Source organism: Aspergillus vadensis (genome assembly GCF_003184925.1).
Source record: "Aspergillus vadensis CBS 113365 unplaced genomic scaffold BO88scaffold_1, whole genome shotgun sequence".
NCBI lineage: Eukaryota > Fungi > Ascomycota > Eurotiomycetes > Eurotiales > Aspergillaceae > Aspergillus > Aspergillus vadensis.
In genome coordinates, this window is record NW_020292039.1 from 615,510 (window position 1) to 630,784 (window position 15,275).

General features: G+C 53.0%; 4 protein-coding genes across 4 annotated transcripts; 2 read left to right on the forward strand and 2 right to left on the reverse strand.

Annotated features, from left to right (window-relative positions):
* Nucleotides 1-1,328: 1,328 nt before the first annotated feature.
* Nucleotides 1,329-5,807, forward strand: BO88DRAFT_420699 (uncharacterized protein; the record flags this gene model as incomplete). The annotated part of the gene is made up of 6 exons (XM_025708459.1): nucleotides 1,329-2,865; nucleotides 2,932-4,196; nucleotides 4,252-4,377; nucleotides 4,432-4,634; nucleotides 4,691-4,986; nucleotides 5,062-5,807. 6 exons carry the CDS (start codon nucleotides 1,329-1,331, stop codon nucleotides 5,805-5,807), a joined length of 4,173 nt encoding a protein of 1,390 aa, XP_025568040.1.
* A 263-nt stretch (nucleotides 5,808-6,070) lies between these two features.
* On the forward strand, nucleotides 6,071-8,085 carry trr1 (thioredoxin-disulfide reductase TRR1). Its single transcript, XM_025705440.1, has 3 exons — nucleotides 6,071-6,585; nucleotides 6,667-7,566; nucleotides 7,627-8,085. The coding sequence occupies exons 1-3, from the start codon at nucleotides 6,564-6,566 to the stop codon at nucleotides 7,806-7,808; spliced, it is 1,104 nt and encodes a 367-aa protein (XP_025568041.1). The 5' UTR covers nucleotides 6,071-6,563; the 3' UTR covers nucleotides 7,809-8,085.
* Nucleotides 8,086-8,388: 303 nt separating this feature from the next.
* aof2 (putative lysine-specific histone demethylase Aof2) lies at nucleotides 8,389-11,817 on the reverse strand (the record flags this gene model as incomplete). Its single annotated transcript, XM_025710417.1, has 1 exon — nucleotides 8,389-11,817. The coding sequence occupies one exon, from the start codon at nucleotides 11,815-11,817 to the stop codon at nucleotides 8,389-8,391; it is 3,429 nt and encodes a 1,142-aa protein (XP_025568042.1).
* Nucleotides 11,818-13,187: 1,370 nt separating this feature from the next.
* On the reverse strand, nucleotides 13,188-14,546 carry BO88DRAFT_409627 (TVP38/TMEM64 family protein; the record flags this gene model as incomplete). Its single annotated transcript, XM_025707966.1, has 3 exons — nucleotides 13,188-13,545; nucleotides 13,607-14,026; nucleotides 14,077-14,546. The coding sequence occupies 3 exons, from the start codon at nucleotides 14,544-14,546 to the stop codon at nucleotides 13,188-13,190; spliced, it is 1,248 nt and encodes a 415-aa protein (XP_025568043.1).
* Nucleotides 14,547-15,275: the final 729 nt, after the last annotated feature.

A 15,275-nucleotide genomic window follows, 5' to 3' on the forward strand; every position in this document is an offset into this window, starting at 1 on the left:
GATTACCCCATTCGGTAATACCGATACATTGGATCATGTGACAGAGCAAGCCGTAAACAACAGGCATAACAACCTGAGAGTTCAAACAGCCAGAGAATCGAACTACAACAGTTAGTCACACATGTAGCCACTGGGGTTCGATTATGAGTGCTACTCGAGCGTTGGATTGGGGCAATGAGCTCAGCCATCCAATGGTGGTGGTTCCAGTAAGGTGTTTCTTGCCAAGCCCGTGCAACACCCGCACAGCCATGATATGATGCAAGTGTCTAGGCTGCACAATATACTTCCATCCTCCATTCCTTGCTTAACTCTCACCACGATGTTGGGTGACAGGTAGGTGTGACAGAGGAGATCAATTGTCAATAATTTACTTCACGGCTGGCTAGACTGACAACACTGTCCAACATGTACACGAGGCATTTTGAGGTGGCAGAGGGGGCGACGTTGACGGCAGTAATTTGGCCAGACACCTGCCCAACGAAAACTCACAAATCTCCTCACAATGACGATCCATAAGACAATAATAGAACAAGATATAGCGGGAAGAAAAACGGCCGAGTCAGTGTGTACCTGGCAGAGCTCATGGGTGGACGCCCCGCAGAGAAGGAAAAACAGGCGAGTTAAAGAGAAGAGAAGAAGAGAGAGGGCTGGGCTTTTTTACCAGCCACCGGTTTAGATTGACATCTCCCCTCCGATCGATCAAATCCCCATCCCCATCGTATATTAGCATTACGCCTCTCGTTGGGCATTGTCCTCTGCCCCCGTGCTCCATTTTTTTTTTCTTCTCCTCTGCGTCGTCCTCTTCCCCCTCTTCCTACATTCCTCACATTCCCATTCTTCCATTCTTTCACCTCCCTATTGTTTCGTCGGCCCCTTTGCTTAGCGGGTATCCCGATTGTTTACTCCACCGGCCGATCTGTAATTATACTGCATAGTACTTATATTATCTCCGACTTATATACCCCGAAACGTGAGGAAAACTACCAGTACCAAGGCAGGGCTACTACTAGGCTTCCGCCACCTGCAGTGCATACTTTGCCAACACTGCCTTCAACTGCAATGCTATACTACTAATCGAGGCGTCACTCCGGTTTTTGATCAATTTGAATCAATTACAATCATATACTTCCATCGCCATCATTTCACGGGGTAATTGTTTCAAGTGGACCAGTTGAATGCGCCACAGTGACTACGTATCAACCGAACCAACGAAGGACTAACACCGATCCGAAACACGCCTCCAGTCCATTCGCTGGCCAGAGCCTCTTTGAACAAGCGGAGCTGCTAGTAACACATTTGCTGCGTTTGCTGCGAGTTACACCGCAAACATGGCTACAGATCGCTTCCCCGCCCCTCCCACGGAAGCTCCCACGTATCTGCAGCAGGCGCCCACCAATGGTATTTATACAGCCCCGTCGCACAAAAGGCAGCCGTCCCATGCCGTGAAGTCCGCTGCGCCGGATTACTACGAGGATAACGACTTTTACGCCAACCCCAACAATTCAAGGCCACCGCCGCCCTACCCAGCCAATTCTAGCAGGGTTCAAAGTCACCATAGGTCGCGTTCATATTCTAGCAGAAGCAAAAGCTACCGGAGAGACGTGTACCCAGAAGACAACATGGAAGAAGGAGAAAATCTACCAACGCCGGACCGCCCAGTATGGTCTGAAAAGCGCTCGAAATCATCGGCCACGAGAGCTGACAAGCACGGCGCTGAGACACACAAGGCGTCTTTATCCTCAAATAGTCAGCCATCCCCAGTAAGTCGGTCGAGCACGGTCCGCTCTGCAACCGAACAGCGACGGGACTGGGCATCCGATCGCTCGCCGCTCCAAAAGCTCGAGACCACTTATACGGGTGCGAGCAAGGAGGAGAAGCGGGCACGCGCTCTAGAGGCTGAGATGAAACTGAGGGAGCGGATGAAACGGCAGACTGAAAGTCGTGCGACAGCAATGGCGCAGCCTTCTGACTCACTAGAGAGCGTGGATAAGAGAGCAGTCCCTGGACGAATGGCCGAGTCAAGACCGGCACAGGGAGCAAAGCGATCGCATCATCGGCATGCGGCTTCTGAAGGACACACTGGATACAGCCCCGAAGGGCCAGACTCTTCCGAAAAAGCCAGGCCGCCTCGCAGCCGAATGCCACCTTCACAAGACGCCGCAGAGCGCGCTTTTGACGAGATCCAGGACTTCAATGGGGATCGGCCAGACGGGCCGATGGCACGAACCGGCAACGCTCCCAGGCGAACGGTATCTGTGAGCCACCCTCCGCAAGGACCACCAATGGGCCCGCGGGCAATGAATCAGGGCAAACAACGAGATGCACAACCGTATCCACCTACTTCTGCGGCTGCCGACTCGGCGTTTCCTGATCAATCTAGAATGGCCGTCCCGGCCAGGAAGGCCGTTCAAATTCAGCCCAGCACCCGTGCGCCACCAGTTACCAACTCGGCGGCTTATCAAACTAAGTCGCCCCCACAAGTTATCCCGGAGAGGGGGGCTTCTATGCAAGGACCGACTACCCAGCAGGGAGTGTTGAAGAATCCTACTGGAGCAGCACCTGCCAAGGCTAGCGTAGACAGTGGACTGGATGTAAACAATCCAATAATGCCTTCTGCTCTAGCGGAGACAAATATGCCGTCCAAGCCCAAGGTCTCGTTTAACGTGCCCCCGCCAACACCTCCTCCTCTCTCTGAATGGAGGACTGCAGCTATAGCTAGGTTGGGAGCCTCTGATTTCGACTTCCAACGTTTTGATGCCGATCGGAGTAAGGCCTGGTGGGAAACTGGAGAAAGCAGCAACCGCAGACTCAGTCGGGCCCTGCCCAACAGCTTTGCCCAGAAGCCGTCTGCTCAGAAGCCAACAGGTAAGCAGCAAGAAACTAGATCATCAACCCAAGACTATCTGATTGCTAACCACGCATTCTATACAGGTAACAAGCGCTTTCAGCCATCAATCTTCTTACAAAGCGGACCTCTGCTCCGCTACGCCGGCTTGAAGCGGGTCCGAATTGATGGTCCCAATGGGCCGTTTAACAAGGAGACTTGGAGAGGCAGTGTCCTAATCGTCACACAAGACTCACTCTCCTCCTATGAGCCGCGTCCAACGTTGAGGGTGTTTGCTCAGCCCATGGACCTTCTCGCTCCTCCGCCCGTCCAGGTAGGAGGGGGAGATTCTCAATTGGCACCCGAGTACGTTGACCCAACCGCAGGATTGGTGAAGTTGGGCCGGGACGGACGACCTCTGTATGTCAAGCCTGTAGAGCATACTGCGGAAGGAGAAGATCTGTCATTTGTTGAGAATGACGATGGAATCTTTGAATTGTCCCCCAGTATCATGGACTACAGCAGTGAGGGTGTCAAGCAGCCGGTCCCGGCCAATCGCATCCACTCCATGGACGGAGAGACTGCTGGAAGCTACAAAGAAATCACAGGCGCTCGTCTCTATGCTGATCCCGGACGGGACGTCACCTTTTGGAAATTCAACATTGAGATTGAGTTAGGCCCGACTCAGCAGCGGGTCGCGTACCGTCTGAATCATGGACCGGCTTTAGGATTCTGGGTGCCAGCCAGGGGACAGTCAATGAACATCATGTTCCATACCGGCAATGGATTCAGCCCCGCGGTGGATTCTAACAAGCTCAGCGGCCCAGACCCTCTCTGGCGAGATGTCCTCAACGAGCACCAGACTCGTCCTTTCCACGTCATGATTGGTGGTGGCGATCAGATTTTCAATGACAAGGTCATTGCGGAAACCGCCCACTTCCAGGAATGGGTCAAGATCAAGAGCCTGAGCGAGAAATACGAGGCGCCGTTTACTGCAGAGTTCAAGGCAGAATTGGAAGACTTTTACCTGGAAAATTATGCGTCTTGGTTTTCGCAAGGATTGTTCTCCCTCGCCAACTCCCAGATTCCTATGGTCAATATGTGGAACGACCACGAAATCATCGAGGGATTCGGCTCCTACCCGGAGGAGTTCATGAACTCGCCTGTCATCTCGGGACTGGGAAATATTGCATTCAAGTACTACTTGCTCTTCCAGCACCACAGTGTCCCCGAAGAAACTGAGACTGAGGAGCCTAGCTGGCTGCTTGGCGCTAAGCCAGGACCGTATATCAACCAACGCAGTCGGCATCTGTTCATGTCGCTGGGTGATGGAGTAGCTTTCCTTGGTTTGGATTGTCGAACAGAGCGAATGGTAAGAAGTTGATGACATGTTAGGTACTACTGTGATGCTAACAGCGAACCGCCAGACCGACGAGATTATTTCGGAAGAAACTGGCGAATTGATCTGGGATAGGTGCCATCAGGGGATAGTTCGAGGTGAAACTCGACACTTAATTGTGTCCTTGGGCATTCCCCTGGCGTATCCCCGAGTGGTATGTCACTGACTTCGGTCTGATCCCTATCGCGCTATGCTAATGTCTTCGCAGGCCATGGTCAAGAATATCCTCAACAGCCGGAAGTCGCTTGGAAAAGCAGGGCTTTTCGGCGGTTTGGTGAACAAGACCGGCGCCAAAGTCGAGATCTTCGATGATCACTGGACGTCTAAGCGGCACAAGGCTGAGCGGACGTATCTGATCGAGGACCTTCAGGATCTTGCGGCAGAGAAATCCGTCCGGGTGACCATTTTGAGGTAAGAGCTAGTCTACCTCTGCAGTGCAGGATATATCTGACCAAGTCTATCTTCAGCGGCGACGTGCATCTGGCGGCGATCGGCCAGTTTTACTCGAATCCCAAATTGGACGTGCCCAAAGACCGAGATTATCGATACATGCCAAACGTCATCTCTTCAGCAATCGCTGACATGCCCGAGACGGAAATGATATCCGACATGCTCAACAAGCGCAACCGCGTGCATCATATGGACACCAACACGGACGAAGATATGGTTCCCATCTTCACCCATGATGTGAACAACAAGCCCCGGAACAACAAGCGATTGCTCCCACGCCGAAATTGGTGTTCTATTCGGGAGTACAAGCCAGGTAAGTTGACCCACTTTTTACTATTGCGTCTTTAATCAAGACTGTTTGAAGCTTCGGTGTCTGACCGATTGATAGGCACCACGCCACCCGGAACGCCGCCCGACGCCCCAGCTGAGGAGGAACCCCGACCCGCCAAGCTCAAGAGAACACTGTCTCTCACTCGCGGGGAGAAGCCTCCCCGGACCGGGCTTCTGCGACGACTCTCCCTTCGGGGCCCGCCTCCCACCAAAGATTTCAATCTGGGAGAGGCACCACCTGCGCGTCGGATGAGCATGGACGGGGCTTTCCCGACCGCAGACACAGATGATGCAGGTGAACCCAAGCCCGGCCCGTTCCTGCGACGACCCACCAACCTCAGTCAGAAGTCCAAACGGGGTGATGATGGGCTCGGGGCGTTGATCAATTTGGAAGGTGGCCTGGCTATCACGCTTAATCTCGAGCTAAACCCTAAGGATCCGGCGGGGATCACGTCGCCATACAAGTTGCTCGTGCCAATTCTACGCTACGAAGACATGGAGTACGATCCGCCTGCGGCATCAGTGCCTAAAGGGTGGAAGAAATGGCTGGGAGTGCGACGCAAGAAGGCCGACAAAGCGCCGGTGGAAGATACCGACGTCGAGCAGGGCATGACGGATGAGGAAGACGAGGACGATGGGTTTGATGACGAAGACGATGTGCGAGCGAGGTTTGAGATTGCTCAAGGAGGCGTGTTGCCTCCAGAGACACTGGTGCCTGTGAGTCCGGATGCGGGAGAGATGGGAATGGGAGAAGAAGAGAAGGAGGTGCCTAAACGGAAAAAGTGGTTTGGGCGATCGAAATAGAAAGGAGAGAGGTTCGAGATGCTTTCTGATGAGTGATATGATTCCACGAGTGACGACTGAATAATGTATTCTTTATTTATTCTTGTTCATATGATATGATGTGATGTGATGCTATTCCCGACCCTTTCCATTGATAACCAAATGACATAATCGGGTCTCGCCCAGCCCGGTTGGTAAGCAAGCGGTGCACGTGACCGGGTCTCGCCGCGGATGATTTGTGAGCCAGTCCTTCTTGCCCTCTCTTGGTCTTCATCCACCCTTTCCTGACTTGTTGAATCTGCTTTCTGGTTCCTTCGACCTTATCAATCAGTTCCAAAGGTTGCGTCTCAATAATCACACCAACACCCACCACTCTCTCTTCTCTTTCTCTGCCCCACTCCGTTGCAATTCTGCGCTTCCCCTTAGCTAATCCGTGCCGGCCAGCCCTTTTCCCCACCCCTCTTCGCCTCTCCGTTCTGTCTGCCCAGAGATAATTAATTCATTTAACCCCCCTCTTCGCTCTTCCGCTTTCTCTCTCTTTCCTTCCCCTCCTCTTCTACTCACTCATACTTAAAAAGCCAATCGCTTTCCCCCTTCAACACCGCCAATCTGTTTTCCTCCGCCTTTCGTCGTTTTCCCTTCTCCACCCTTCGTTCTTCTCTTGGATTGACTGCCGCCGCCGCGTCGTCCCTGCAACAAAACTCCTCGCCCTCGGCCTCCGTCCTATCCAATAACCTCAAGGCGCCCCTGCGCGTCAATTCCACTTCATCCTCCAGAATGGTGCACACCAACGTCGTTAGTAAGTGGATCCCTGTCCCCTTCGGGAAATATATGACAAGCAAAGGAGGAACGAAGGAAGAAATCTAACCGGGTTACACAGTCATCGGCTCCGGCCCCGCCGCCCACACTGCGGCCATCTACCTCTCCCGCGCCGAACTCAAGCCCGTCCTCTATGAGGGTATGCTGGCTAACGGCACCGCCGCTGGCGGTCAGCTTACCACTACCACCGACATCGAGAACTTCCCCGGTTTCCCGGACGGCATTGGCGGTGGAGAGCTGATGGAGAACATGCGCAAGCAGTCCGTTCGCTTCGGTACGGAGGTTATCACCGAGACCATCACCAAGGTCGACTTCTCCCAGAGACCCTTCAAGCTGTGGACGGAATGGAGTGACGGTCCCACCGACGAGCCCGCTCACACTGCTGACGCCGTCATCATCGCCACTGGCGCCAACGCTCGTCGCCTCAACCTCCCCGGCGAGGAGAAGTACTGGCAGAACGGTATCAGTGCCTGCGCCGTCTGTGACGGTGCCGTGCCCATCTTCCGCAACAAGCCCCTCTTCGTCATCGGTGGTGGTGACTCCGCCGCCGAGGAGGCTATGTTCCTGGCCAAGTACGGCAGCAGCGTCACTGTCCTTGTCCGTAAGGACAAGCTCCGTGCCAGCAAGGCCATGGCCAACCGTCTTCTGTCCCACCCCAAGGTCACCGTCCGCTTCAACTCTGTCGCCACCCAGGTCCTCGGTGAGGAGAAGCCCAACGGTCTGATGACCCACCTCAAGGTCAAGAACGTCGTCTCCGGCGAGGAGGAGGTTGTTGACGCCAACGGTCTCTTCTACGCTGTCGGTCACGACCCCGCCACCTCCCTGGTGAAGGGCCAGATCAAGCTCGACGAGGACGGATACATCGTCACCCAGCCCGGTACCAGCTACACCAGCGTTGAGGGTGTCTTCGCTTGCGGTGACGTCCAGGACAAGCGCTACCGCCAGGCCATCACCAGTGCCGGTAAGCTTCCCCTCAATACCCATTTTTCTTTAACTGCAACCCACTAACTTGAACTCTCAGGATCCGGCTGCATTGCCGCTCTCGAGGCCGAGAAGTACATCGCCGAGCGCGAGTCCGGCGAGGAGCCCGCCACCTCCACCGAGAAGGCCGCTGTCAAGCCTGCCACCCAGGAGGTCAACGGTGAAGTCAAGCAGGACGGTCAGGGTGCCGCCGCCGAGTACAAGTCTAACCCTCTGCTTTAAGCGATTCATCTCCTATCTCACATCATCGCCATCCCCTATACCTCCAATTCTTCTTTACCTTATATTTATTCCCCTCCTCTCTATTATCTTATCTAGATGTGGAGTTTTCATTTAGACCGACCTAGACGGATCTGTCATTGTTATGCTCTAGCCAAGGTGGGGGCATTGGCTTATGGCTTGAATTTCTGTGTTTGCATTTTCATTTTTTTGCCCCTGTTACCGTGACGGCTGCTTTATATATTATTAGACTCACTCCAGCGATTCTGTTGTTTTATTTGTTCTGTGATACACGGGATTGTTCTTTTTCAAAGATGGGGGTTTTTCGATGATTCGATCGGTCATCATCCTCGTCGACGATCTGATCTCATGAATGTGAATGTGAATGTGATTACAAAATAGAGTAGAAAGACGTTATAGAGTAATTATTCTTTTTTTACACCTATCTTTTTCTCGTTTCCGGTCTGAAAGGGTCATTTTTTTTTTTAGTAGTCATAATCATACAAAGGATGCAGTGGGATGGGTGTTAACTGTGTTAGGTATGTAGGGGAATCTAGAAGAAGGGTGGTAAGGAAGAAAGGGTTTATTGAGCACTATCTCCTGAAGCGCCATTCGTGGTCGCTGTAGCTGGCGCCTCTGGCTGACTAGGTAGCAGAACTGCTCCGGTCGCAGCAGCTTCCCCATTAGTCTTAGCAACAGCAGCATTGCCATCATGCGAGATCAGCGAAGGACCAGACATATTAGTACTCGCAGACTGACGGAAAGACTCTGAAGCAATGGTTGTACTTGGTTCCTGCGACGGCGCAGGCTGTCCCCAGCTTGCAAATGGATTCGCAGCACACCACCGATCCTTGACCTCGTACGACTTCTTCTCCCATTCCGCATTGTCGCGACGCCAGGTATCCCAGATCTTCGCATTGGCCTGTCGGTTGACCTCTATCTGCTCCAAGTAGGGTCGTTTCACCTCCTCGCTGGCCTGGCGCCACATGAGGCCTAGCGCTTGACGGATCTCGTCGCGCGCGGCCTTGGCGTTGGGATCGTTGGTTGCGGCTCGGCGGGCTTCGTCACACTGCGTGCGACATTTGCCCCAGTAGTCTTTCTGGTACAGTAGGAACGGGTTAAGCGCGGTGCGTGCTGGTCGTGGGGGTGGCGCCCCCAGTTCCTCGTAGATGGCGGCCCACATGGCTTTGTCATACGCTTCCCGATAAAGTGCCTCAGGCGTTGCATTGTTCGTTGTTGCATCAGTGGGTTCGAGTGATGGTCCCTTGCTGTTTGTTGAGGGAGGTTCTTTTCGTTTCTGACCTGTCGTCGCTGCGGGTGGGCCAAGGTCGGCAGCCTTGCCCTTCTCCGGAACAAGCGGTTTGGGCACGTCAATGGGGCCCAGAATGGACTCAAAAACCTCAGATGCAGCCCGCAGTCCGGATAGATATGCCCCATGGACCGTGGCAGGGTGAGTGCCGCAGGTGGCTTCTCCAGCAAAATGCAGGTTGCCGATTGGCTTGGCCATCAGGTCATAATCGCCCGGAAGTGCCTGCGCTGCTACATACGAGTAGCTTCCTCTAGTGAACTTGTCCGTACCCCAGCGAGTTATGATGGTCTCCAAGGGGTCTGGAACAGCCACGTGCTTGAAGACATTACGCAGCTGACTGGTCACTTCGGCGATGATCACCGAATCTGCGGTGTTCTCGGCTTGATGCGCAGCGTCACCAGCCATGAGAGCAATAAGGACCGGGAGACCAGTAGTCTTCATGCAGTTCCAGAATAGGTAGAACCGGCCACGATTCGCCGCATAGTCCTCCTGCATCATACTGTTTCGGCTGCTAGGTTCACGCAGAAGCCCAAACATATCACGCTCCGTGTCCCAGAAAGGCTGATCAAACACTAAAATCACTTTGTTCATAATTCCAAAGCCAAGTCGGTCAATCGCACCAGTTTTCCAATCCGGGAGCGGAGGAGAGAATTTTATCGAGCGTTGTTTCAGGACACCCAAAGATCCCGTAAAGACAACCTTATCCGCAACGAGAGACTCACCATCCTCGCAATGAACCACCGTCTTCTGCTTTCCTAGTTCTGTATGGCCATAGGATATTTTGCTGACAATTTTGTTGGTACGGACGTCGAGTTTTGTAGGCAGCGACCAGAGCCCGTACGGCAGTTGCTGATATCCACCGATCACTTGTGAGTGCTCTCCTTCAAATTCGTTGCCCATATCCTGATCCCACCCGGAAAGACTGAGCTTGCCAATGTTCGCCGCGTTTGCGTACTCCAAATTAGCCATATGCCAATTCAATAGTCGCATGTCTTTCGGAGTCAATGGGAGTATGCGCTGGTACTGTCGCACACCATCATCCATCACGGCGCCTAATGTCGGAAAAGGGGAGGCTTTAGCCACATTGTCCAAATTGATGGTCTGGTTCACTGCAACCCCATTGTTTAAACTCCAGCCCATCGTTTGGCAGGCAAGGCGAGCTGGGTTTTCCTCGCTGTTGTCAGAATCGGCCAATGGGGCACCGGCCGGTTTAATGTCAGCGGTTTTGTGGCCGACACCTCGCCGGACGCGCTTGGCAGGAAACAGAAGCCCGATGGTGCCAGCAGCCCTGGCTTCTTCGTATTGTCTTATTGTAAGGCCGTCGCTAGTGGACACATCACGCCCAGAATCGATGAGATCCCGGTCACCTTCTGCTGTCGGGACTATCACGGACTTGTGGCGATAATTCCCGGATCGGTCCAGTATATCATTGTAGAGCATCTCGTCTGTTGCGTCCCGCGCTTCATCCACCGCTGAGCCATCTATGTCGTAGATTGTAGATATGTCGCGCAATAAATGGTAGGGAAGAGCCAGCTGGCCCCGGATAATCTGGTCCAAAGGATTTCCATGGTCAAAGCCGACAATAATCTGAGCGCCCATTTCAGCCTTGGGAACTAATCCTGGAGCTAAGGTAGAGGACTGGAGGCTTCGCAAAGGATGCGAGTAGATACGGCCCCCAATCCTGCGTCTTCCTTCCAGTACTATCACACGGGGCGAAGTGAGCGGGTCATGATAATGGTTGAAGAGGCCTTCCAAGTGGCGTGCACACCCCAGGCCGGCCATCCCAGCCCCGATCACCACAATCACAGGCCCATCCCGCCGTCGACCCTTCTTTGGGTGTGCTGGAGCGACTGGTATCTCTACGCAGCCAAAATTGATGTATCCATTGCGCACGAGAAACTCATAAGCAAACGATGCCAGGTTCATCCAGCGATAGTCCTTTGCACAACCCATAGCTTCCTCCTTCGAAACACTCAGCATTGGGTTACGAGTCCACAAACGCAAAATGCCGTTTCGAATGTTTAAGTAGACAGTGACATGTAGATGACACATGTGGTCTTGGAGGAGTTCCTGTTCCTTTTTGTGAAGCGCGTATGGATTAAGCCGGGACGCATACGCCGCTGCCACACATTGTTGGGCATAGACTGCAGCGGGCATCCTGGAAGGTATCGAGGAACGTGGCCGGTACTTCGCCTGAATAGATCCATTGTCGACACTTTTATTGTAGGACGACGAAGATGTTGACGAAGACATAATATTGATGGTCCTAGCTGGAGATGTCGACGTCTTCTGAATGGGATTGGGGGGTAAGGCCTGCGTCTTTTCCAAATGTTTGGAAGTTGCTGGGATCGTACTAGAAATATGAGACTCTGGTGTTTGGCCTGCTGCCTGAGCGCGATCCTGCAACCCCCGGAGAACACCATTGATTTCAGGAAAACTTCCCCTCACGCCTCCATTAGGAGTGGGATTAGAAGGTATAAATCCATTTCCATTTGGAAGACCCCTCGGATATATGCCCTCAGGCTGCTTTGCAGGAAATTGAGAGGGACCTGTTTCAGCGAAGGCTTGGCGCGGTGCCAGCAAAGGGAAAGATGCTCTGCCAGCGGTACCAAAATTGGTGGGCACATGATATTGATCCAAATGATTGCATTCATAGGCATGGCCATCTGGACCTCGAGTCCCCACAGCTGCGGCAGGTTTCATAGTTGCTGGTAAGCGAGCAGAAGTGGGATTTTGACGAGTGCCACTCTCTCAGAATGTAGGTATATCCTTGTAAGACTTCTGGAACTGATAGCAGAGAGCTCACGAAACCAACTACTACGCTGCAAACACGACGACTGACTGATTGACTCTATGGACACCCATTTCGTGAGGTGCTGTGGAATGTTAAAGCTTAGCCTATTCATCCATGGCGAGCTCCATCACGATCAGTCCCTTGGATGGGTGAAGAGAAGGCCTGGACCAGAGAGGTGGAATGTATCTTATTTTTCAAATCAATCAGCGGACCACTCAATATCATATTTGATTTGCGGGTGGATACTGGGGGAAGTCCAAGACAAGTATGCATGAACCTGACACAGGCAATGACCAGTTGACATACATGCGCGAGTGGAGTTAGTGGCTAACAGGACATCAGGTCCCTCGCCTGCGAATCCATCACGTTGGTCGGCTTGTTTCTGGCACCGGCGCAAACCCTACTAGTAGTAGGACGAGGAAACCGCAGGGGTATCTGAGTGGTACGGAGAGTAGTAGCGACGGACTTACCAGTAGTAGGAAGAGAGCACCGCCGCCTGAGGGGTGGATATGGAGGCAACGAATCAAGGGGGGAAGAACCACGGTGTATGCAGAGGCAGAAGGGAGTCAGCTCCAAGTAGAACGGATGATCTTGCATTGAGGCTGTCGGAGTCGAAAAGGGAAGGAAAGTCGGCGGGAAATTCGGCCGGAACCCCGCGTAATTTTCAGTCCGGCCAGCCAATACTTTCGATACTTTCATTACATTCCTGCTGGCCGTCTTCGTGTGCCATCGTCAGCCTGAAGACTCCTCGTCCATCTTCCCCTTTCTTGCTTCTCCTTGTCTTCCTTAAGGTCCGTCAGATCTGGCTAAGAGCACCTCGGTGAGATGCTGCTTTGCGATCTGACCGTTGCCCCCATATTTGTTTGCGCTCCCGGATCCTCCCGCGTCACAAGCGTCAAGGTGGACCTCCCACTGCTTGGAACGTTGCACTCGTCACCACCGTGCGAATATTCCTTTCCACGCCCGGTGGCATCGTGAGCGAGGTCTCCAGTAGTACCCGAGGATCGCCTTACTGTTCAGTCAACCTACCTGCAGAAATTTCAAATCTACTCTGTACAAGTACTAACACAACCTGGTGTTCAACAGTCTAGAGGCATAGTCAGAAGGCGGGCTTCTTATGGGCCCCTCGCCTAATTATAATATTTACGAAACCCCCAAAGGGAATTTATAAACCGTCATGTCCAACCGGAAAGTGTGCTGTCATCACTCGTAACCGCAGATATCTATCATGTAGCCACCAACGCCCTCGCTATTGACTGTTCCGGGCCAACCATGAGCCCTAGGGTTTCCGCACGTGTGTATGTAGGGTATACATCTCCTCATGGGCCCCATCACCATCCTTGAAGATATCTGAATCGTTGTCGGTAAACTCATCGCGATAAGGGGAGGCTTGTGTGCGGTGGGGGGAGGTCTCACTGCCACTCTCATCGTCAATCGCCAGGTCGACATGGTCGTCGTCGAGGTCACCGAATCCGATGCGTTCTTCTTCATCACGCGCAAGAAGAGCGGCCGCGCTGTTGACTTCAGGATCCTCGGAAAAGGCGCCATGGGGACGATGGGCAGCATGGTCAGTTTGCAGCGAGCGTCGGATGTCCTCCCTTTCTTTCGCTTCTAGCTCTTTGGCCCGGGCCAATGTTCTTATTCGATTGCGTTAGTCTCAATGTTTGGGTCAATGCAGGGAGACATCAGGAGTCTTACCTTCTATATATATACAGCCCCGTGAAGATACCGATGCAAACAGAGACGATGATGCTGCAAATATTGACAGCCTTGGAGCCTGCACTCATCTCTTCATTGTTCTCCGACAGGACGCGTAACCGGTTACCGATGAAGGCTGGAACCAGCAGCTTCGGCGAAATGAGTGCCGTGGCAAGCCCATACATCAACGGTTGAACCGTGGGGAAGGTTGAAACCGCCCCATTGCATACCGAGTAGGGCAGCGGACAGAGGCGGATCATACACAGCAATTTCAAGCCGTCATACTTCAGCGTCAGTGACAACGCTGCGAATCTCTTGTCGCGTTCCATGAGCCGGTGGACGAATTTGGATAGGATTGTCCGAGACACAATGAAAGAACAAGTCGACCCAAGCACAGTCGCGGAAGCATAAAGAAGCCATCTATGAGCGGTGTTAGCCCTCTGGCGCATCAATGAAAACTCTCAACTCACCCTTTCCAGATCCCAAAGATGTAGCCCGCCATAGTCCCAAATGTGGACCATCCAACCAACGGCGGAAAGGAGACAAAGAAAACACACAACCACAGAACCCCGTAAGCTAGAGGAGAATGCTCCCATTGTGCCGCCACGGGTTGAAGCCAGATGAAGACCTTCCCAGTGAAGACAAGAAAGCCTATTCCAAGGAAATTGGCCAATAAGAAAGCGGCCACCGCCCCTACCCTTTGCCAGAAATTCATCTTGCGCCACGATTCCAGGAGCTGGTGATATGTCTTGGTTGCTCGGTCTATGATCTGATCTCGGAGGGTAGCGGATCGTCCGCCGGAGATACTAGCTGAATTCCGCCTCCCCGGTGCTCTTCGGCTCCATGGCGGATAGGCCTCATCCTCCGACGGAGACAGAGGTTCTGGGGACGAAGTCGAGACGGACAGTGCCCGGGCGGTGGACGAGTAATCCGCTGGCATCTTTCCAAGGGAGAGTTTGAAATCGCGGTCGAGCGTATGATCCTAACTTGATATTCAATATGCGGAGTCAAGCTTGGCTCGATGTCGAGATCGGGTGAGGCGGATGAACGCCTGTGCAGAGAAATGGGCCGACGGGCGCAGACCAGTACGCGACTTGGGAGTTCGGTAATGTTTGAATGCAACGCTGTAGATGTTCAATGGTCGTTCAGATTGGCGATGCGCAGTTAACAGCAATGAGGGCGTAGCTAAGCCCTCGTGTAAGGACGAAGCATGAGTGGATGGCGAGAGAGATAATAGAGAGTGAGGGAGTGAGAAGAGGAAGGGTCCAGGACGTCCGGTCTAGCTAGGCGATGATGAAATGGGAGCTGTCCGGTAATTGGTCAATGAGCTTCTGCTAGTTGCAGCACGGAGGAATGATCTCGGGTGGTAGCAGTGGGAGGTGGAACACAAGATCGGATTAGAATAGCATTTGGTAATAGAGATCGAGAGATGGATGCGAAAGAATGATCGTGATATTGGTCAGCTCATCCAGTCTTACCTCGTGAGAGTCAGTCCGTCTGCATTTCTCTTGAAGGTGGAGTTTAGTGTCTGCCTGAAGGCGGAAATCGGGGACGATCTTAGTCAGGATCGCTGCTGACTGTTCCACTTTGCCTGTTTCATACGCCTTCGATACGGGGGGTTTAGATTACGGATGGTATTATTGTTTGCCCTCTATTGATCGCATCTTAG

Coding starts and splice junctions, on each gene's coding strand:
- trr1 (XM_025705440.1), top strand. CDS start 6,564: ATGGTGCACACCAACGTCGTTA. Junction 6,586..6,666: donor GGTGCACACCAACGTCGTTA/GTAAGTGGATCC, acceptor CGGGTTACACAG/TCATCGGCTCCGGCCCCGCC. Junction 7,567..7,626: donor CCAGGCCATCACCAGTGCCG/GTAAGCTTCCCC, acceptor TTGAACTCTCAG/GATCCGGCTGCATTGCCGCT.